The sequence below is a fragment of the Berghia stephanieae genome, chromosome 2 (genome assembly GCF_034508935.2).
Source record: "Berghia stephanieae isolate SIO BIC M18660-M18661 chromosome 2, UCSD_Bste_1.3, whole genome shotgun sequence".
In the NCBI taxonomy this organism is placed as follows: domain Eukaryota; kingdom Metazoa; phylum Mollusca; class Gastropoda; order Nudibranchia; family Aeolidiidae; genus Berghia; species Berghia stephanieae.
The window spans coordinates 20682827-20706211 of NC_088361.1; the positions used below are offsets into that span (position 1 = coordinate 20682827).

A 23385-nucleotide genomic window follows, 5' to 3' on the forward strand; every position below is an offset into this window, starting at 1 on the left:
CAAATACGGTACAAACAATTGCAACATACCTACTGATACTGATATATCAAAAGAAAAAGTAAAAAAGAAAGAAAGAAAAATTGATGACAGATTGTCAAAAATGAAAATAAGAAAATTTTATTCGATTTATTGATAGATATACTTTACATAACAACCATATTAATAACTACAACAGCGCCAATATAGAGGTCATAACACAACAAAAATTTTTATAACCATTTTATAACAATAATCAACATAACATCAGAATGGGTGAGTGAATCAATCAGTCTAATAATTCAAACAGTAAAGCCATCATTGAAATATGCATAACATAAACAATGGTTGGATATATAATTAGAAAGACGATTGTGTAATAAGGTACACTATAACATGACAAACAATTGGAAGGTTCCAATTCTCAGCGTAAAAGCATAATGCTTTTTCAATTATTCCAACAACAAAAAATTGTATTAAAAAAAAAGGAAAAAGACAAAAAAGAAGTAAGATTTCGACCTACTACTATACTCGTACATGTTGGATCAATACAGAGTATCATAACTGAGCACGCAATCAAATGACATGAATAACCAATATTAAAAGCATTACATCACTAAGTAAACAAATCAACTAATGTATTGCAAGTGAAATGTTATCGCATGGATGACAAATACTAAGACTTGGAGAAGTACTCACTCTAGAAGTAAAATCTCAACAATCAACAAAATCGTGGAATTATATAGTGTAGTGTAACAAGTATTTGAGATTCTTTTGTGAAAGAGTGGTTGGTGCTTTACAAGTCCAGTTGTTTTGTTTTGTTTTTCAGCATGGTTATATCATAAATAACTAAAAATAGTTAAATAGATAGAAAATGTGGATGCTTCGTGTTTCCCCTTTGTCAACAAAACGGAGTGAATGAAACACTTAAAACAAATGAGAGATTATTATCATCATCACCACCATTATTATTATTATTATCATCATCATTATTATTACTTTGAATACGACAGCCTGTGCATGGGTCAAACGGGCATTAAAAAGCTTACTCAAAAGGAAATTGCTCAGACTGATAAATAGTTACAGCATGGAACAGCATCTGAAATGACTAAACAAGCCAGACCAAGATACATTGAAACAAACACATTTAAACTTCTGCTAACAAATACATTCTCATTCTACCTCTCCACACCCTAGCCAGGGCCTGGGGAAAACCCAGTCACTGTCACTTAGTTTCTTGTCAAGAGCTAAAAAAAAAGTCGCATGTATGAGGAGACAAAAGGAAGAGAAACAGATGGAAGTGAAAGAGACAGCATCAGAAATATTTTGAGACCCTACTGAGACCAGCTACACATCCAGCTTTTTTGGCAGTGTGCCATCCAGCTGTTTGATGGTGTGTCAAAACTCAAATCTCCCTTTATCAAGTTAACCATAACACCATACTAAGTTCTAGAATGTATCATTATTGACAAATCTATAGTAAAGCACACAGATTGTACGAAAGTGCTGATGGTGACAAAAAGTAAAAAAGGAGGGAAAGTTTGAACGATGGCCTTTAAAAGCCCCATTTTTACAGCACGAAACCCCACTTTTAAGGCAATTGAGATGATAAACTATCATTGATACTCTAGCTAAATTCTGGGGGGAAGTGGGAAACTGCACCTATTTGTTCCACCACATATCAAGAACAATGAACAATTTTCTTTTTAAAGGAAATTCCCCCTCTGACTCAATAATCGCGGATTTCCGCGGGTACGAGGAAAACCATCAGCATTGACAAAATGAAAATATTAAGCATGATCGTAATATGATGCCTTTGCCTCTTCCTTGAATGTGCTATCATTTTAGAGGATACAACCTTGAGACTAAGGAAAATAGCATCATCTTGCACGCACACATTAAAAAATAATATTGCAAACAAACAAATACATGTAAAACCCGAGACCTTGAGATTTGTATATGTCCTAGAATAGAAAGTTAATTATACATGGCATTTCAAATTTTGTAAAATAAAACAAAAAAATCTTTCAGATCAAAACACAGGGAAAAGAACATAAGTAAACTCAACCTGAGTCTTCAAGAAGAAAGCAATCAATACTTGTAATTAGAGAAAGTACCACTTGCCCTCAAATTTCTGCTACGCTTCTTGTTGACTCAGATTTGAGTGTTTACAGATTTTGATTATACAATGCGCATATATAAGTAAAATTCCAACAATCAAGGTTCCTCCCAAAGATTGGATGAAAAATCAAAAACTGACACCTATATACTAAAAAGAGACTAATTATGATTGTGATTGATACCATATTTCATTGTCATTGTTTGGAGATGCTCAAATGGTCAAATATACATTTACACTCCTTTACTGTTCAATTTTTAAAAAATAATTTTTGGGTTAAAATCCATTCTATAGCCAATTGTTATGCTCTTTCTTGACATTCAGATTATTTTTTTTCTCTTCGATGAAATTATCAAAGCAAATTGCATTGAAAAGACGACTGAATGACTGAATGTTTAACTCTATGATGAGAGGAAAAAAAATCGTATAACCATCAAGAAGGAGCTAAAACAGGCATAGATAGAAAAAAATTTTAAAAGTTGACATTGAAATCATTGGCTAAAACAGCACAACTTTTTAAAATATTTTTTTAAAGAGCTATTTTAGTGTGTATCTATTTATTCATTACTTCTAAATCAAACCAATCATCAACTCTTGGCAAAAATAAGATCAAGAATTCCAAAGAGCTGCAACTAAACTAGGAGCATGTGAAAACTAAAAAAATCTCTGAACATGACATCAAAATATGATGCGATCACATAATAAATAATTAATTGGTGGACAATCTTTCCATTAAATATAGTGGTGATTATCTAAATGCCATGTGAAAAGGATGCAGAGAAAGAACCCCAAACATTAAACAAAAAAAAAAAGGCAACATCAGAAGAATTTTGTAACAAAGGAATGAAACACCGAACCAAACTTCCCTCTTTTATCAATGGTGAAAATCACAAGTCGTGTAAATTCACAATTAGTAACTTCCTTTTAAGAGTGTATTTCATATAAACATCAAAGTGACAATTTGGGGAGCAGGCTTTGGTGCGAGACAAAAGATGAAAATTGTGCATGAAACAATGCTAGAAAGAAAAATACAAGAAAAATTAACCATCCCACAAAATTAGTCCAGTGCTGCCAACCCTAGCCCATGGAAATGTGTACAGAGCCAAAATGAGTCAGATTTTGCGTACAATCCTAAAAATAAAATAAAAAACCCTGATAATTAATGCTAAATCTAATGATATGGTCAATTAGACTAAACGAGCAATATTATAATCGATATTTTAATCAATGAATAAACTTATTCTTTATAAACTTTATAAATTGTATCAACTTCCACAATCCATGTATAATCTGATATGACCCAAGCCAAATCATATTATTACCGAACTCACTGTAATAACCTTCCAGGTCATGAAACAGATTAAAAGTCTTGAAGTACAATAAAAGTACATGAATATTAAAATTGCCTTCATATTAACGTATACAATCCTCAGCAAAATACGTAAAATGTATTTTTGTGGCAACACTGTCAGTCTTCCTCGACTGGGGATCGAATCCTCAGATCTCCTGATACCATTACACCAGAGGTTACCTGATAGTTCGGATGATTTTAATGCCTGTTTTCCGTTGTGAACCCTCGCTTGCATTACAAACATTGAGCATGTCAGGACAAGGACAAAGACATTAGAATAGCTCCACTTTAATTTTTGAAAATATCAAAGTGACAAATCCATGATGATCCACGACTTTAAATTAATGTCTAAGTTTAGTTTGGTTTGATTTTTAAAATTGTACAATAATCATTGCCACTAATTACTGTTAAACTTTGTGACAAAAAGAAAGGTAGAAAAATGAATTCCTCCTCAACCACTCTCACAGTCAATCAATGGCAAATAAATATATATTGTAAACTACAAAGCAGAGCCCAACCATGAAAAAAGAATAAAATCATTTCCTTGAAACAGTAGCCATTTAGACAAGAAAAACATCTGGATGATCACCACTATAATAAAAATCAAAGTATGCAAAAGCAAAGGGAATGAGAAGCTATAAGAATCGTATCATTTATTTAATGATAAAATATTGACCATCATACTCCACGGTTACTTGATAAAATAATTTCATATTAACTTTATTATAAATAAGTCCAAAAATTTTTTTAATTATATAAGTAAAACCATGTAAAAATGATGCCGTGGGTAATGTATTTTTACTTTGCAAGAAAAATACCTAACGTAGTAATGGTAAGACTTGAACTTAAGAAGTTACTATCATAATCAGAATATTGAATACTGATGCAATGCGTTTAGATAAAATACAACTTCCATCAATTAATCATACCAACACATTAAACTCTGTGTAACCTTTAACTTTAACGTTTATAGTCTAATATAATTTGGTGAGAACTAATCACTATTAGGCTGTCTCAAAATAATAATAACTGCCTTCTGAACAGACCACCAACAGAACCCGTCAGAAATTTTGCCTGCAAGGAATGAGAGACCAATTAGCTGTGATCCAGCATCGATAGCAGAGATTGTGGGTGTCATTAACAAGATGAAAAGGGAGAAAACTGCTGGACCAGGTCAGATTCCACCGGAGACTCTAAAAGTTGATGCTGAAAGAAATGCTGAGGCCCTTCACCCACTATTTGAGAGAATATGGAAAAACGGGATATTCCCAAAGGATTGGAAGGACATCTTTCCAAGCTTCCAAAGAAAGGGAACCTCAGTAATTGTAATTATCGAGGAATCACTCCTCTCTATCCCAGGAAAGGTTTTCAATCGCATGATTCTAGAGAGGATTAAGAATGCAACAGATGATCAGAAAAACCGTTCAGCCATCGACCAAATTGCCTCTTGACAAAGTCATAGTGGAACAGTCTATAGAAAGGAACTCTCCTCTTATTGTCAACTTTCTGGATTACAAGAAGGCTTTCAACAGTATTGACATAGCAACATTGTGGAAAATTCTGGCACATTATGAACTCCCTGAGAAGTTAGTAAACCCCATTAAAGAAATGTATGAAGGATCCAGTTGCAGGGTTGTACATGAAGATCAGCTTACTGACAGCTTTGAAATTAAGACTGGTGTCCAGCAGGGATGCTTGCTCTCACCACTCCTTTTCATCATTGCCATTGATTGGCTTATGAAGGAAACCTCCAAAGGGTGAAGAAATGGGATTACAGTAGACCCCCAGGACACAGTTGGATGATCTGGATTTTGCAGATGATCTGGCTCTTCTGTCCCACACCCAGGACCAGATGCAAGCAAAAACCACAATTATAAACAGCCTCTCGGAATCGATTGGTTTAAGAATTCCCCTGCAAAGTCAAAGGTCTTAAGGATAGGTACACTTCAAAGGGAGCAGATCAAAGTAGAAGATCAGGAACTTGAAGATATAGACATTTTCTGCTATCTCTGGAGTATAATTGACAAGGATGGAGGCACGGAAGCAGAGGTGAAAGAATGGATAGGAAAGGCACAGGCTGCATTCACATCTTTGACAGAGTTTGGAGAATAAAAGACATCTCCCTTCGACTAAAGCTAAGACTTTTCAACTCAAACGTGAAGTCTGTCCTACTGCATGGCTGTGAAATTTGGAATGCATTGCAGGCATGTATAAGGAGGATACAGATTTTCGTAAACAGGTCCATGCGTAAACTACTCAGAATAAAATGGATGGATAGAATTAAGAATGAAGAAGTATTACAGCATGGAAAAAAACACAGCGGAAACCAGTGGGAGAGGAAATAGGAAGAAAACGATGGAAGTGGATTGGACACACCCTTAGGAAGAACGACTCCACTATAACAAAAAAAGTATTGGACTGGAACCCTCAGGGCAGAAGATCAAGGGGGAAGGTCACGGGGAACATGAAGAATTAAAGAAGCTGATATACAGAGTAGTGATAAGACATGGAACAAGATAAAAGTTAGCTCAGGATAGAGAAGGATGGAAACTGTTTGTCTGTGGCCTATACCCTGACCCAGGGTGAAAAAGGCAACAATGATGATGATGAGCACATATTAGAAAGCAATTGCCTTTCTATCAACTGCGATTTAGTTTCTATACAACAAGCAATGAGAAGTATGATGTCAAGGAATAGCTTTTGAAAAAAACAATATGATATATAAATTTGTGCAACTTTGTTTGGAAAGACTGTCAATCTTACAGTGAACCCAAAGCACATCTGAGAACTATGCAAAATTCATCCAATATCACTTTTATTTTTATTCATTGTTATTACAGACCTGCCACATTTAACCCAAAAAAAAAAAAATACATTTTTAATTGGAAACCGCACAATTTATATGTAGAATAAAAATAAGTAGAATTTAGTTTTTCAAAATCTGTATCTTAGAAAAAAATAAAAAATGTATCCCTTTCACTTTTAAGTTAAAAGTTGCCCTTCCTCTACCAATATGAATATGTGGTCAATTTTAAGGACAAGAGGGCTGTTAATCATTGTAAAATAGTTTTGACAGTTACTTGGATGACGTATTTTTGTGTAAAGTCTATAAACTTTAACATGAAACAACTGACAATGTGAGCTTAGTAAAGCTTGACAAGAACCTGTTCTTTTTGAAGTGAAAGAAAAAGTGAGAATATGAGTTTTGAAAATGTATGGAACAACCCACTCATCTTCAAAATTCCGTCCATACAGGACTGTGATAAAAGATTTGTTTTCGCAACACAGAAATATCAAGTTATTTTTTATTTATATATAAAGGAAAGATCTAATTTTCACTTCTCTCCCAAATAGTTACAAATATTTTTTTTAATGGTTTGACTAGCTCTAAAAAAAATAGCAGGAATAGTTGCTGTCAAGTTTTGAAAAGGTGTAGACAAACTTTTGAACTCTGTGCACACTGTTTTGTAAATTTCAGAACTTTTCCTTGCTACTCTTTTGGATGTAAGTCTCCCGGTTTTTGGATCATTTGTCATTATTCAATACAAATAAAAAAACACTGATGTAAGCTAGTCAGGTTCAATAAATTGTCAAAGACGTCTTTAAGTAACAAACGTTAGGAAAACGACCTTTTGATTTGTCACAAGCCTCATATTAACATTGTTTAAATTAAAAGTGGAAGGTCTGATTACAGAGGATGAACCTTCTGTTTTTCAAAAACTTCAGATTACACATTGTTAAATGCAATGGGTTCATTGTAAGATGCTTATAAGTTCATAAAATAAATGGGAAAAAAAGTTGTACTTACGAGAGTCATCGAACATAGCAGCAACATCTTCATCTTCGTCGTCAATTTCTATAACTTCAAACTGCCCTCCTCCACTCGTCCCTTCTCCTGCATATGATTCTGAAAACATTTCCCCAGATTCTTCAAAATTTGCACTAGCACCAGTTAGTCTCTGAGAATCAACACCCGTATTGGAATGATCACCACCCTCTCCAGCATTACCCATTTCACCATAAGATTCACTATAAGAGGGATCTTCATAATTTTTCTCACTATTGTCATTATTGGATTCCACATGACTAGAATCTTCGACAGCTTCATCGGTTTTGGTTGGCTGCTGAAGAAAAGAATCGGAAATGTTTGGTTCAGTTTTAGCTGGGTTGCTTTCAGAATTGCCTTGATTTGTGACAGCATCTGGGTCAGCTTTAATATTTACATTATCTGTATTAGCACTATTGGTCTGATCGATTGACTCTCCATCTGCTGCATTTTCACCTGCAGTGTCTTCAACTTCTGTCTTAATATTCACATCACTCTCAGTTCCAACTGAGTTATCATATTCTTGTTGGGAGGAGGGAAAATTTTGAGAAGACATGGCAGCAGAGCTAGTATTGGACACTTGTTGATTTGGAAAAGATGAATATGCTTCGTTCTGTGAGGGTGATGATTGTTGTTGGTATGACACACCATATTGAGATTTTCCTCCTCTGGAATATTTCCGTGGGGACATTCTCCAATCTCCACCAGACCATTGTCTTTTTTGTGAACCCCTAACAACCTGTGAATGTGGTGAGTAAATTCCTGAGGATCTATATAACTGTGCTGCGGGGTAAGAATAATTTCCTTGAGTTCTTTGTTGGTTATAGTTCAATTCTGGAATTGGTGAACATGATCCATCCTTACAATTTTTTGGTTGATCTTTTTTGGCAAGAAAACTATTGCTAACAAATGTCATTGAATTTGTGGTGCTTTTCAAAACCTTTTCATTTAAAACATAGTCCACTTTGCTTCCACTGTCGATGTTGACGTTGATGTAACCAACGATTTCAATGCCAGCATCAAAGTCCATACAACCATGACACAGGGCTTGAAGGGATTTACTAAGACTGCTGATAAAACGATTTGCTGAAGCTACATCTAGTTGAATATCTGCCATTTTGTCTGCTGAAAAGAAAGTATAAAAAAATATTCTTAAAACTGCATTTTTTTGAACAGGTTCAATGTTCTATGCTCTTGATACACAACCTAAAGGATACAACCACATTTTTTTTCCCACTAACTTCGGTGAAAGATTCAAATTTATATTGAACATGTCCAAATCAGGGTTGCCAATTCAGGAGGCAATAATTTTTGTTATTTTTGTTTTTAAGGGTTTTACGGCGCTTGCAACACTTTAAGGTCATATCAGTGCCAGTAAAAAGGAAGAAAATGGGATAGTAAAAAGTTCTAGAATTACAATTAAAGCACAAAAGAAAAGGTAAGACAAAGGGGAACTGGTTCAAATAGGGAACAGATGTAGATTCCAAGAGCACACTGTCAAAGTACTTCGTTTGAGATCATCTAAAAGTCTCATCCAGACACAAGCACAGGTCCCAACTAAGAGGAATACAATCAAATATGTACCAATCATATAATATAATATGTAAACTAAACATAATACAATGCTTAACAGAGAGATGATTTACAAGGAAAAAAAATATAATATCCCAAAACTATAACTATACATTTGACTGTTTCCCTCCGGCAAGGATCAGGACAAAATTAAGTAATCTCATTCCAAGACAATGACAGGAAACAATTGGAAAACGGGTATGGGGGGATAGAAGACACAGCATGTACCTCCCTGGCCACTATGGGAGGTCAGAATCCCCACCCAGGAGGCAATAATTTACTGAACTTTTACCACACAAACACATAGATTGACCTTTATCTGAGTGCTGAACTCCAGTAAAAAGACAGTATGTGCTTACTTTTTTCCGTTTAGCAGGTGATTGGAAAATATACTGAGGGTTTATAACATACTGAATTCCGTAAATATACGGAAAATTGGCAACCTTGCCAAAATACCTTATCCTGAATGAAAATGTGTGTAAACAAAGTTGGCAGATTCTACAGGCCATAATGAGAGATAGAAAAAAAATCTAAACTGTTATTTTCCATGGGATTGGTAGGGATGATGATGTGGTGATGGTTGTGGTAGGGATAGTGATGTGATGATGGTTGTAGTAGTTGTGATAGGGCAAGTGATGTGGTGGTTGTTATAGTGGTGGTGGTAGTGATCATTATGGCGTAATGATTATTGTAAGAAAGATAATGAAAATTATGTGGTAGAGGTTGTAGTAGCGGCAGTTGTAATGATGATGATGTGGACGGTGGTGGTTGTAGTAGTGTGGTAGTGAAGGTGACGATGAACTGGTGGGTGGTTGTGGTGGTAGTGATGATGATGATTTAGTGGTGGTGGTAGTTTTAGTTGCAGTAGTGGTGATCTTGCAAAATTCAAAGAGTTTTCAAGGAGTGTTCTCCTAAAATGAAATTCAAGGAGTTTTTCTCAGCACTATCAAAATCAAGGAGTTTTCAAGGAGTCTTTGAATTTAAGGAAATTTAACTATTACAATTGTACCGTGTGAATGGAATAGTCGCGTGGGTAAACATAAACAAAACCCTCTGGTTTCCGCGTCATTCCATCACTCGACTCTCTGTACTGTGCGGATGTGTTTACAATATTATTTCTACCTATTTTTATTATTATTTTCAACTTTCTATCGAATATGGAATCAAGCCATATTCCTGACTTGAGTGACCTGAAAAATTGCACGAATGTGTGAGTAATGCTTCAAAGTAAAGAATCAAAGTGGAATACTGATAGTAGGCACTTAAATGATGGGCTAAATCTGTGTCAGTTCTCCCATTCACCTGTGTGACCGCTAGTTATCGTTTGTGAGCTGCAAGCTAAACCCATGACTTGGTTAAATTGAGATATCTCTGGTGTTTATTTACAGAATTTGATAAATTAAACACCAAAATAAAGGGCATTGAACGCTCTATCATTCAGAACAATTAGCATTTCCCTCCTTAAATTCATTTAGAAGATATGGTAATGGAAAGATAGCTTAATTTTAATGGGCAAGAAAATCAAGCTGTGTATCATCATTCATGAAAAAATTCCCCTGAAACATAAATAATCATAAACTTCAACCATTTTCCTTTCCAATAACACCATTTTCAACTATTAAAACTGATTCCCTGATACCAATTTAAGCGTTCAATAAAATCACACTCATTTCAAAATCTACCAAGGTAACGCCATTTCAGCCTGGACTGCCGTGGTCAGCGTCGCTCATTGGCTCCTAGCCTCGTGACGTCACAGTGTTTCAGGGGAATCCCCTTTCGTTTTTTCAGTCAGCTGGAGCCAGTGACTTCTTATATAGGAGGACGAGTCGCCGACGAAATTTTACGTTCTACGGGGCCGGACAACCATCGGGACACATATATACAGTGCAATATGTTATCTTTGGTTGTATTTATCTATCAATTTGTATGTCTGTATGTCTCTATATATCTATCTATGTATTTATCTATCTATGTATCTATCTATGTATCTATCTATCTATCTATGTATCTATGTATCTATGTATCTATCTATCTATCTATCTATCTATCTATCTATCTATCTATCTTTCTAACTATCTATCTATCTATCTATCTATCTATCTATCTATTTATGTCTCTATATTTTTTTCATTATTATTTTCTTTATCTTCAACTCCCACTTCTCCACCTCCCTCTCCGCCTCTTCCTCCTTATTCTTCTTTTCATCCATCTTGAGATGTTACCGATTACCGGAATTGATAAATGAGAGAGAGAGAGAGAGAGAGAGAGAGAGAGAGAGAGAGAGAGAGAAGGAAACACACACACACACAGAGGGAGAGAGAGAGATAAGGAAACACACAGAGATAGAGAGAGAGAGAGAGAAAGAGAGAGAGAGATAGAAAGAGAGCGCGAGAGATAGGGGTGGTTTTAGTCCCAGGGCCTGATCGTTGTTGGGACAGGTATATGGTACTACATCTCTCTCTCTCTCTCTCTCTCCATCATCCGCTTTTCTATCTATCTATCTATCTATCTATCTATCTATCTATCTGTCTATGAATCTATATTTCTCTTTATGTTTCACCTTTTCATCAATTCACCCATCTTTTCCTTCATACATACATCCATCCATCTACCTACCGACAAAATCAATCGATCTACCTTCATATCTTTTTTATTTGGTCAAGACTCACCATTTCTGTAGTTAGTGTAATCAGTGTTCCATCACAAATAATGAATTAATTTCACTTGAATCGTTCTATTTTCTATGACTCTCACTATGACCATGATTAGTTCTGACTCAGGGAGGTTATAGTAATATTATTATTATGCTTTGGTTATTATGCGACATGTATTTCTATATATTTTTATTTGATCCAGTAATTTTAACTCACTTCAAGAACATGTAAATGTAACATGTTAGGAATCAAAGTCAAAACATATTGATGTGATAATGACTACCATAAGCACAGTTGCACATCGTGTAATCCACTGAAATCTATCAATTATAACAATTCCATTTAAAAACGAATGATACACAACCGCTTGCTTTGGAAGTTTACAAACTAAAGAGGCAAACATGCAGATTGTTTTATACTTAAACTTCTGTTCTCACAAACAGGGATGCCAGATGGCCAGAGTTCTTCGAAGCCAATTTAGACTGCAAAAGTGACCAAATAGAACCCCACGTGGCCAAACACTTCAATTACTTTGACCTCCTTAAAAGACATCGATTTTGATTTTTTTATGGACTAACCTAGGAAAAGACTTGTTTTTATTTTTTAAAAAGAAAATTTTAATTTATAATATATACGCGATTCTGTGGGTCAATTTTGATCATACATGTGGCCATCTGGCAGCACTACCCACACACCAACTATGACTTAACTTCTTGACACTTCTTCCTAGCAAAATAGCAGTATTCTACTAGTTGCCTTTCCTTTTCAAGCTGCAACTTGTGGATATGGGTGAAATTTGACCGTTTTTGTGTGGGAAAAATTATCTTCGTAGTAAATAGCAGTATCTTAACCGTATCCATTACTTTAAAGACAGCATAGTCGGGAGAACGGTCGTCTTACTGGTGAGCCGGTCAGTTAAGGAATTTCTTTGATGACGTAAAAGTGACATCGCTTCCCCACCCGATGGGGAAACGGTGGGGGAAAGACGAGAAAGGAATGCCTTTGATTGTCACCGACATCTGCATATCATTACAGCCTGACGACAGGGGTACTGTTATATAGAGGAAAAAACGAAAGGCCCCGTAGAATGTATCGAGCTTTGGCTGTGAGCAGACCAGTACTATCAGTGGACAATGGCTGGAGCCCAATTTCAGTTTCAGGCTGATTCCTCCATAGTAATTTTTGGGGTGTATTGAAGGTATAAAAAAAGGAACTGTGTATTCAGTCCACCGGAAATAAACATACTTAAAAAGGACCAAATATCGTATATACTTACCTTAAATGATTGATACTGAGCTTATCAGAAATGGACAGGCATAATTTATGTCAATTCAACGGCTTAATAATATCATTTACAGCGTTTTATTTACTCTCGGAAAATCTTGATTGAGAGTTGTTCAAAACTGGGCTCCTGAAATAGATCTCAATTCTCGAAACCGATTTATCAAACATTGACGAGATTCTTACCGTGACATTTAACATTTTTTATTTTTTTACTTTTACTCACTTTCAGGATTATTATTTTAATTTAGAATACAGTGAGACATCAAATTTATTGCCTTGAGCATTTCTTGTACGCAACAATAATATTACTCCGGAGAAAAACGAAACAAAAACGAACAAAGAAAACAAAAACCAACGGAGAAAAAAAAGAACAACTGTATAGTTATAGTCTTGAATATGTTTAAGGGAGCGTCAGAGAGAGAGAGAGAGAGAGAGAGAGAGAGAGAGAGAGAGAGAGAGAGAGAGAGAGAGAGAGAGAGAGAGAGAGAGAGAGGTTAAGGACTGCTTTGTAGCTACTTGTACTCGCACTATTTTTTTTTCTTCTGAGGCACAGCCTTGCTCGATGCCAGTGATTGATGTGAAAAGTGACCAAATAGAACCTTATTTGGGCAAATAATACTAAAACTCTGATCTCCTAGGAAAACTCATCGGTTTGATAATTACAAAAATTCTAACGGACTAGGAGAAATTTAAAATAGATATAAATGTTAATTTCAAATTCTGTGTGGCCAATTTTGGCCAAATTGGCTAGGCCAATGGCTATCTGGCAGCAGGAGCCCGATTTCGAACAACTCTCAATCAACACTTTCCGAGAGTAAATAAAACGCTGTAAATGATATCATTGTCATTAAGCCGTTGAGTTGCCATAAATTATATGCCTGTCCATTTATGATGATGCCTATAATAGGCTCAGTATCAATGTCGTCACTAGCATTTTAGGTAAGTATAAACAATATTTGGTCCTTTTTAAATGTTTTTATTTCCGGTGGACTGAAAACACAGTTCCATAAAAAAATGAACAACTCCCGATTCTATATAACCTAGGCCTAGAGACAAAATTCAAACGGTTTATCAATGGGATGGTATATTGCATAATCATAGAATCATAACAAACCAGATTTTATACTGCCATTTGAAAACTGATAGTATTCAGACTCCAGTTCCAGTCTGAAAATAGCTGCAACACTATCATTTAAAAATGATATGGCAACATTTTATATAAATAATTAAAAAACGGAGTGACTATTCTCACCCCCGGGATGAGAATAAAAAATCGATCGAGCTCTCACCCCCGGGATGAGAGTAGAGGTCCTCGCCACTTCTCGCTATTCTCACCCCTGTTAACCAACATGTAGGGAGGGTAGGTAGCCTAGCCTAGCCGCCACCCCTTCTCGCTATTCTCATCCCGTATTACTACTACCTAACCAACAGCCAGATAATAAATTGAGACAGGGGAGAGAAAGAAAGAGAAGGGGGGGGGGGGGGGGGGGGAAGAGACGAAATAGAAAGTGGAGGAGAAAGAGAAGAAGAAAATACCAACAAATTAAAATAGAGAAAGAGGGGGGATGGGGAGAGGGCGAGAGAGATATGAAAATATTGAGTGGACGAGAGAAAGGAAATACAAACAATATAAAAGATGTAGAGAAATAAAGTTTGGGGTAGGGGGAGGGAGAGAGCGAGAAAATATAAACAAGTTAAAATACCTAACGTAGGGAGAAATTGAGACAGCTAAGTCAACACAAAATAATAATATGCCCATAAAAGGAAAAGTCCAATTCTTAGAAATTGGGCGAATCCAGTGTGTGTGTGTGTGTGAGAGAGAGAGAGAGAGAGAGAGAGAGAGAGAGAGAGAGAGAGAGAGAGAGAGAGAGAGAGAGAGAGAGAGAGAGAGAGAGAGAGAGAGAGAGAGAAGAGAGAGAGAGGAGAGAGAGAGAGGGGAGAGAGAGAGAGAGAGAGAGAGAGAGAGAGAGAGAGAGAGAGAGAGAGAGAGAGAGAGAGAGAGAGAGAGAGAGAGAGGAGAGAGAGAGAGAGAGAGAGAGAGAGAGAGAGAGAGAGAGAGAGAGAGAGAGAGAGAGAGAGAGAGAGAGAGAGAGAGAGAGAGAGAGAGAGAGAGAGAGAGAGAGAGAGAGAGAGAGAGAGAGAGAGAGAGAGAGAGAGAGAGAGAGAGAGAGAGAGAGAGAGAGAGAGAGAAGAGAAGAGAGAGAGAGAGAGAAGAGAGAGGAGAGAGAGAGGGAGAGAGAGCAGAGAGAGAGAGAGAGAATCCGTAGATAGATTTCCAACAATGATTCCCATATCTCAAGCCAGCCAGTCTACATTTTAAATGCACGACATATATGTTCACCCTCCTTACGTCAGTACCACGAGAGATTTGATGATCAGGTGAGAATAGTGAGGAAGGGGGGGGGGGGGGGGGGGGGGGTGCTAAGCTGACCCTACACAGGGATGAGAATAGCGAGAAGGGACGGCGGCTAGGCTAGGCTACCCTCCCTACCTGTTGGTTACAGGGGTGAGAAAAGCGAGAAGGGGCAACTACCTCTATTCTCATCCAGGGGGTGAGAGCTCGATCACTTTTCTCTTCTCATCCCGGGGGTGAGAATAGAGGCAGCCATTAAAAAATGGATAGTGCTACGTTTATGGATGTTACAATTCAGGGGGGGGGGATGGCTAATTTTTAGCATTGGAACACTTAATATTAGGTACTTTGGTAAACGTCCATTTGGCCCTCCAGCAGGGAGCCGATAAATGGCCTAGTGGCTGTGACCCGATTTTTTGGACTTTTGAGTGATGGGTCTCAGAAAAAGTTCCATAGATTTTTTGTTTATGGATGGATTTTAATGATTGATGTCTTATTTTCTTCAGGAGAAATTACTCTATCGTTTGGTGTAGTTTATTTTAAAATCAATGACAATTTAGTATAACTTTTGATTATGGATAAAATAGGGTATAATTTAGCTTTGGATAATTAAAAGATTAGAACTTGGTAAATCAAAATTTCATGCTGGCACGTTTATTTAACATCTTAACTTTTTTATAAAATTAAATTCAGGGCAAAGTTGTATACCGCATCCATGAAATTCGTTCCAGTAAAATCTTTACTCAAATCTTAGCGGCCATTTTAGACCAGTTTTGAAATCCAAATGGTGGTTACTACCGGAAATGCAACAATTTTCAGGTCACAAAGTCCGTCAGTATATAACAAAGGCAAATAGAAGACCATTTTTCAGCCTTTAAACTAGAGAGCTGAGCCGGTGTTACCAATACTTAACTTCTATAACCAGGACAAATCATTCGTTTGGACAGAAAAATAAATAAAAACTTACCGCTTACCGTCAAAAGCAGTTTAGATTTGAAGCTACATTTGTTTTCTATCAAAAAACATTCGGTACTAGACAATCCTTGATGAATTTCAAAATTTGTGTTTGAAATTATATCCTAAATATTTTCATGATTCATTCCTCGCGAAATCGTGTTTTTTTTTCGTCTGTCCAATGGTTGGTGCCCCCTAGTGCCAAGTGCCCTGCCGCCTGCCGCGCAAAACAAAGGTTTTTTAAAAAGTTTATTGAGAAAAAGATACGGAAAAAAAGTGTCCCTAGATAGGTATGCAATTTGGTGCATTAGTGCAGTAAAAATTGGTGCGCAAAATTAGTTCGTAGCGGATGCGAGACTGTGTGTGTGTGTGTGTGTGTGTGTATGTGTCTCTTTCTTTTCTTTTTTTTGGGAGTGCCTACGTACACGGTAACGGGGCATCTAGCCTCAGGATCTACGTACACGTAAACTGGTTTACCGTTGCAACACAAGCAATAGATGGTCCTCGCTGTCGTGACCGCGCGCGCTCGTGTGTGTGTGTGTGTGTTTATTTTTAAAAAAATCAAAACAATTTTAACCATTAATGGCGAGATTCCATCTTACACTCCCCAAACTCCAGATCTTAGTCTTAATGTTATCATTAAAAGACAAGCTTTGCGATGTATAGTTTAATTGAAGCCCGAGTCGAAATATACTCTTACTACTGCTCTCTTGGTGGAAACGATCTATTCTGCATAAGCAATCTGGAGAAAAAAATCAGTGTCACTGTAAAAGGTTAAAATTTCACGAAGTACGCACCGTGAACACCGCTGTAACAATCCTTTGATCTACGTCATCAGGCAACCCATTGTTTCTTTCATCTTTTCCCATTCCCCTTACTATCCCCCCCCCCCCCCCCCCCCCCATTCCCCCGCCCATCTCTCTCCCCTCTTGTCATAGTGTTATCCCTTCCCCTTCCCATCTCATTGTAAAATGAAAACGTTCTGCTGTTTGCAGATACATGTATGATTGTTTTGTTTTTTCTCTCTCACTAGGCATTTGAAAAAAAGCAAAAACCTGAAGAAAAAACAAAACAACTTAACCTTTTAAAGGCGAATATCAATCTTACTTGGACCAAAAATAAAATCTTACCGTTTTCATCAAAAGACAAAAAACAAATTACAATTTAAAAACTTGAGCTTTTATATAGGGCAATATCCACCCAACGTGCTCAAAGCGCTTTTTATCAATATTCTTACTGCTCTTATGGTGGAAACGTTTTTTTTTTCTGCGTTAAAAAATAATATAAATGACGACTATTATTTGAAAACAAAAAAAATCAATGTCACGGGCAAAGGGTTAATTGCAGTACTCCTGCATCCTGTGAGACTCCTACGGCACTTGCTATCATAAAAAAGGAAATAGCAATCAACAATACTAAGTTGAAAAAAAAAGAAGAAAAAAAGGAGGAGGGGGGGGGGGAGCAAACCCAGTAGCAATGCAACCTTTTAGCGGCGAAATTCGATCTTTGACCTAACACCAAATCTTCTATCATCAAAAGACAAGTAACGGCAAAACTATTATAGACAATTGAAGTCCGAGTTGCGATAGTCTGACTACTCTCTTGGTGGAAACGCTGTATTCCCCGTTAACAATAATAAAGATAAAAGCAAACTACTATCTAAAAGCAAAAAATTAGCTTCGCTGTTAAGGGGTTAAGAACACCTGCAACTGCAACTGCCAGCATCCTTGAGATGTCTACGTCACCAAGGTCACCAATCGACACATCTGCCTCTCGTCGGCATGCACCCCCCCCCCCCTCCACTCTCACGGTGGTGGTGGCGGCGGATAAAAAAGGCCTTTTTTCTTTTATTCAATCAACTTGACTGCTGGTGGACCCTAGGCCTCTCTACATGTCCAAGAAATAATACTCACTTTTTCTCTTCGCCAACGAAAATATCTACCCCCTACCGGTCTAATTATTTGTAGCAGACGACAAATTTCTCAAAAAGGTCACGTGACACTGTAAAAACAACACAGGAAGTCCATGAAAGCTTATTTACGACATTTCCTTTGAACCGTGTAAACAACAAAATTTCGTTTTCATTCGACTCAACGGGTCAGATTGGCCGGTATTTTTTTAACGAACTAAAGTTCTGAAAAATCAAAATGTTTCTTAGAAAGTTGAAAGATGCTAGTTTTTGAAACAGAGGTAGGTTTTTTAAAAAAATCTTTATATTTTACGTGAATGCATGCTCAAGGCGAGTTGGACGTGCAGCGGAGGTTGGTCGGCCAAAGGCGAGGCTCTCTAACATAACTTTTTTTCTGCTTATCTGATTTTCACAATTTTGGTATCATTAGAATCGTGTTGAAAGCACTTTAAAATAATAGGTTTCATTGAGCTCAATCCAATTTGAATTTTTTTACCAAAGTACCTATTAATAGACAATCTGGCCATGGCATGGTCTCCGTAAATTGTAAACAAAGCGGATGGTGGCGGTGGCAGTGGTAGGGACCTCAACTCTACCAAACCGTTCGTTTGCCGCTTGATCTAACAATAACAATAGACAATATTTTTCATGTTTCAGAGTACCTATTTCCATTATACCAATGAACCATTATTGCAATCTTAGTCTATGTGGGTTACCGGCGGATATCAATAATGACGGTGGCCTTTAGCCTTTAGCAATAAAAATGGCGTCTCATTCTCGTGTCCACGCCATGAACATTCGAGTACTTGAGTAGGAGCGAAATCAAATGGCATAGATAACATGGGGAGAAAATTACCTGATAAATTTACAGTGATTTGAGATTAACTAACCGACATTGCGTAGCATCAGTTTGTAATTTCAAGGATGCATTCATTCAGTTCATTAAAAAAATACAAAATGTCGGCCTCCAGCCTCCAACCAAGCCAAACTCGAACTCAACGCCACGCTAGTGTTGGGTTATTTGATCGCTTTTACCCGATCGACGATCGAGTCAGGGACAGCGAGTCAGCGTCCGATCTCAATGCCGGAAGAGCGAGTCAGTAAAACGATCGAGTCACTAAAACGATCAGGCGGGTTGTGAGCTTGAGACGATCATGACACGTGAGACGAGCTTGAGACGATCAGAATCCGAGCGAGCGGAGGGGTAACGAGTGTTTCGAATCATTTCAAATTCAAACGATCACAGTTTGCCATCCGATACCAATCGCCAACGTTTGCACACGATAGTCTGTGGTTCTTCCACAGCCCTCACTCCTTGTCAGATGTTAGTGTGTCTGGGTGGCAGGGAAATTCGTATAGGTGTATCACGCGTGTGTGACAAGTCTTCATTAAACCTACTCAAGTTTGACTATCACACACACACACACACACACACACACACACACACTAAGGCTATTTCTATGACACACACGCATCCATCTATCAATGAACACTCCTACAGTAGTGCGGCTATGTGGTCTAGTCATGACGTACCTATAGTACTCTTGTCGGCCATGGGTCTAGTGCATTATAATGGTCTAGTGGTATGACACCCGCGTTCGGATCGGAAAGTCCTGGGTTCGAGCCTCGCGCTCGGTGCATAGTTGAGTCTTTGGACAAGGCTCTTTACTCACATTCTCTCACCGTACTCAGGTGTAAAATGAGTACCTGGCCGTTAACAGCGTTGTCTTTGTCTGAAAAATTGTAATATCGCCCAACAGGCGGCATGTCCCGTCCTACATATTAAATGTTGCTGTTGACCAGGGACCCCTTTACAAAGCGCTTTGATCACATTTAGTGGATATTGTAAAGCTCAATTTTTTAAAGTAAAACATTAGCTTTGAATATGGAATGTTTCAATTTTAGATGCCTGTGTATTCTTTGTTAGTTCCCATCATCATCATCATCATCATCATCATCATCATTATCATCATCAGGGGCAGCGGTACGGTCTTTGGTTGGCACCCGAAAGGTACCGAGTTCGATCACCCGCCGCTGAGTGGTCTTGAGCAAGTCACCTTGCCCTAACTAAATTTGCGGTGCTGCACTGCGGCTGTCGCTTGGGTTATTCCAGTCTTCCCTTAGAATAGACCCGAAAGACGAATCTCCCCTATGGGATGAATAAAGGGAATTAGATATGTTTAATTTATTTATCATCACCATCATATCAGCGGGATCATCATCATCACCACCACCACCACCACCCTAATAATAATGAATAAAATAAATATCAACACATTTCAATGTAATAATCAATCTAAAATCAATCAGTGCTCCTAAAAGACCCCTTTGATTTCTTTGTCTAATTCGTTCCATACTTTTGGAGTCCCGACAAAGAAAGATTTTCAGCTAACAATAGTTTATATATGGGAACATTAATCAGTCGTTTATATTGGAATCGGAGTTGTCTAGCAGGTGTATTAGTTCAAAGCGCATTTCCAAGGATTTACCATGCTCAATGAATTTCACAATATTTAATTTAATTTATTCCTCCGGCACGCCATATCGACCATACATCCATTTCGTACAGTAGGTACCGATCGCTGTTTGGAGTCTTTTTGTATTAAAGCTCTTTACAATACCCGCCATTGCTTATAAGATAAGAATACATTCACACCTGAGTCAAGTGCCTTACACACGGACTTAACGTCTGGATCACAATTTTCAACAATCACTGTCACTCATTCGGCCATTGACAAGGCTTGATTTTGTGACAAGAGACACCGTACCACTGAGCGACCGAACAAATAATCACCATCTGCGCCATGGTCATCATCATCATTATCATCATCACAGCCGTAACAGCCAGCAATACACAATCATCATCTTCGGGTCCGGTCTATCCGTGTGGGGGGTGGGGGTGGAACCTGCTAAAGTATTTCATTTTTTAAACAGAAACACGATAATCATCATCATCGTCATCCATTGTCGTCGGCATCGTTATCATCGTGTCCGGGCAATCCGTGTGTGTCTGGGTGTGGAACCTGCTAAATATTATTATTATCTACCTACCTAATAAAAACACACCATTCTTGTTCATTTATTTTTCAAATAATGAAATGAAAGGCACGACCTTTTCCCGCACACACAAGAGGCAATGACGACCAGTGACAAATTATGGGAGGTGGGGGCGGCCGACAACTTTTGGCGCGACATAAATATGAAATGTTAAGGTGACAGCGGGATGATGGTGGTGGGAGGGGGGGGGTCTCAACCCTTCACCATCAACAACTGTTTGATGGCGTGTGTGTGTGTGTGTGTGTGCGTGTGTGTGTGTGTGTGTGTGTGTGTGATGCGACGAACGATCATAATCAAGGCTGCCAGACAGCCAGATTTCTTCTTGCCCAAGTAGTCAAATAGACCCCAAATAGCCAAACACCACAAGCATTCTGACTCCCTTGAAAAACTCATTGGTTTTGATTAACAAAACAATCGACTACAGTTGGATAAACTTATCTTTTCATTTTTTTTTAAATAAAAGATTTTTTTTAAAAATGAATAATAATAGAAAAGCGTTTCTTAGTAACCAATTTTGAACTTGGCCATCTGGCAGCTCCCATCATAACCAGCTGCAGTCAAGCCAGCCACAGACATATGAGAGGGAGGGGTATGTGAAGTTTCCTGTGGCAAACGAGATGCTCGTATTTTTTTTTTTCAAACGAATCACTGCTCGATGACGTCACTGACTCGAAACCCGCCCGAAACCGACTCGATTTTAGAGGACTCGATCGAAAACTCGCTCGATTTGATCGTTTCAAACTCGACCCAGCACTACGCCACGCCAACCAAACTGCACGGACAGAAATGCCAGATTATTTTTGGACAAAATGCTAAACAAGTCGAAGAAAAATGCCAAATGGTCTGGAAAAGGTGTCATGTTTTTAGTGAAAGACGGTGTATTCATATGCAGGTCTGACAACCGAACGTAATTATGGTCCAGTTTAACATTGTTGTAATAAACATTATTTTGCATCGTTTTTTTTTTTAGATTCCCATTACAAACACTAGGGGAGATCAGCTAAAGATATTTGTTGAAAGGTGTAATTCGTCTATAAGGAAGTCGGTTTGGACGAATTCAATCCCTCGCTTGGTGAGAAGTTGCCAGGCTTTGATACCAGTAAGAGGAGACACTGGGTGACTGCGAATCGGCTTCGGTCATCGGTGGGGTCTTTCTACCTGTCCGACATGTACCCGCTGTGGGCAAGAACCTGAGACGGCAGAGCATCTAGTCGAACGGTGTGTTGTGACGATGCTACCCGGCGGGTTTGCGACGGTGCACGAGTGCGGACCAGACTTTGCTGATTGGGTCGATCGTCATAACATAGTAGTGTGAAAACCATAAGATGCTGCTGTCGAGGCGCTGCCTCACGGCCAGTGCGCTTCATCGGTGGGGTCTTTCTACCTGTCCAACATGTACCCGCTGTGGGCAAGAACCTGAGACGGCAGAGTATCTAGTCGAACGGTGTGTTGTGACGATGCTACCCGGCGGGTTTGCGACGGTGCACGAATGCGGACCAGACTTTGCTGATTGGGTCGATCGTCATAACATAGTAGTATGAAAACCATAAGAGGCTGCTGTCTATAAGGAAAAATGATATAATTCAAAGGACTGTGACAATTTGGAATAATCTAAAGTTTGAGACAAAAAATTCTAATTCAATTAATAATTGTAAGAATGCCATTAATAAATAGCTTATGAACATAATATTTGATTTTGACGAAAAATGTAACATGACATTGGATATTATTGTATTTTGGAAATCAATTTTTTGAAATTCTCGTATGTACAAATTAGACATGTCAAATGAATGTAAATAGAGTTAATTAGATATTGAATATGATACTTATTTATTTTGTAGATATTTGATTCTTAATATTATCAATTAATTGACATTGAATATTGTATACTATTTATACAATTGATAAATTGTTTCTTTGCATAAAAGTTACACAGAGCATTTGAAAGGTTTTTAGAACCTACTAGCTCTTAAACGATACGATACAAGATATAATGAAATGGGTTATCAGACCTGCAAATAATTACGCGTCGGTTATAGACGATCACAATTTTTACTTAAATTAACAGGAAATAGGAAATAAATCTTTTTTTTTTTTTGTTAAGCAGCCATTAAGAGTTCACCTTGGATTGCTAGTTTAGGTTTGAATGAATGCAGTGCTATTATTACATATATTGTGTATAAATAATATGATTCTGATAAAATGCCAAATTGCCAACCCAATTTTTTTCAACATCAATTTTTGGTCATTTCTGAAAACACCAAATTGGCAATCTTCATCAACAGGACGCTCAAGGTTCCCAGATTACTTTTACATAAAATGCCAAACTA

At 37.6% G+C, this 23385-nt stretch overlaps 1 protein-coding gene across 50 annotated transcripts in view; it reads right to left on the bottom strand.

Moving 5' to 3' along the window:
• Positions 1-19030, bottom strand: part of LOC144964461 (uncharacterized) — a 94200-nt gene extending 75170 nt beyond the window's left edge. For 7 of the 50 annotated variants that reach the window (XR_013643844.1, XM_078898773.1, XM_078898780.1 and 4 more), the window contains exons 1-2: positions 18855-19028; positions 7255-8397 (exon numbers count right to left, since the gene is read on the bottom strand). Coding sequence is in view for 49 of the 50 variants with exons in the window: in XM_078898773.1 (XP_078754899.1) it covers positions 7255-8389 (1135 nt within the window). In the remaining variant the exon portion in view is untranslated. Of the gene's footprint in view, positions 1-7254; positions 8398-18502; positions 18596-18854 lie in introns of those variants that run through there. The other 43 variants (XM_078898790.1, XM_078898788.1, XM_078898772.1 and 40 more) reach the window with 24 other exon arrangements.
• Positions 19031-23385: the final 4355 nt, after the last annotated feature.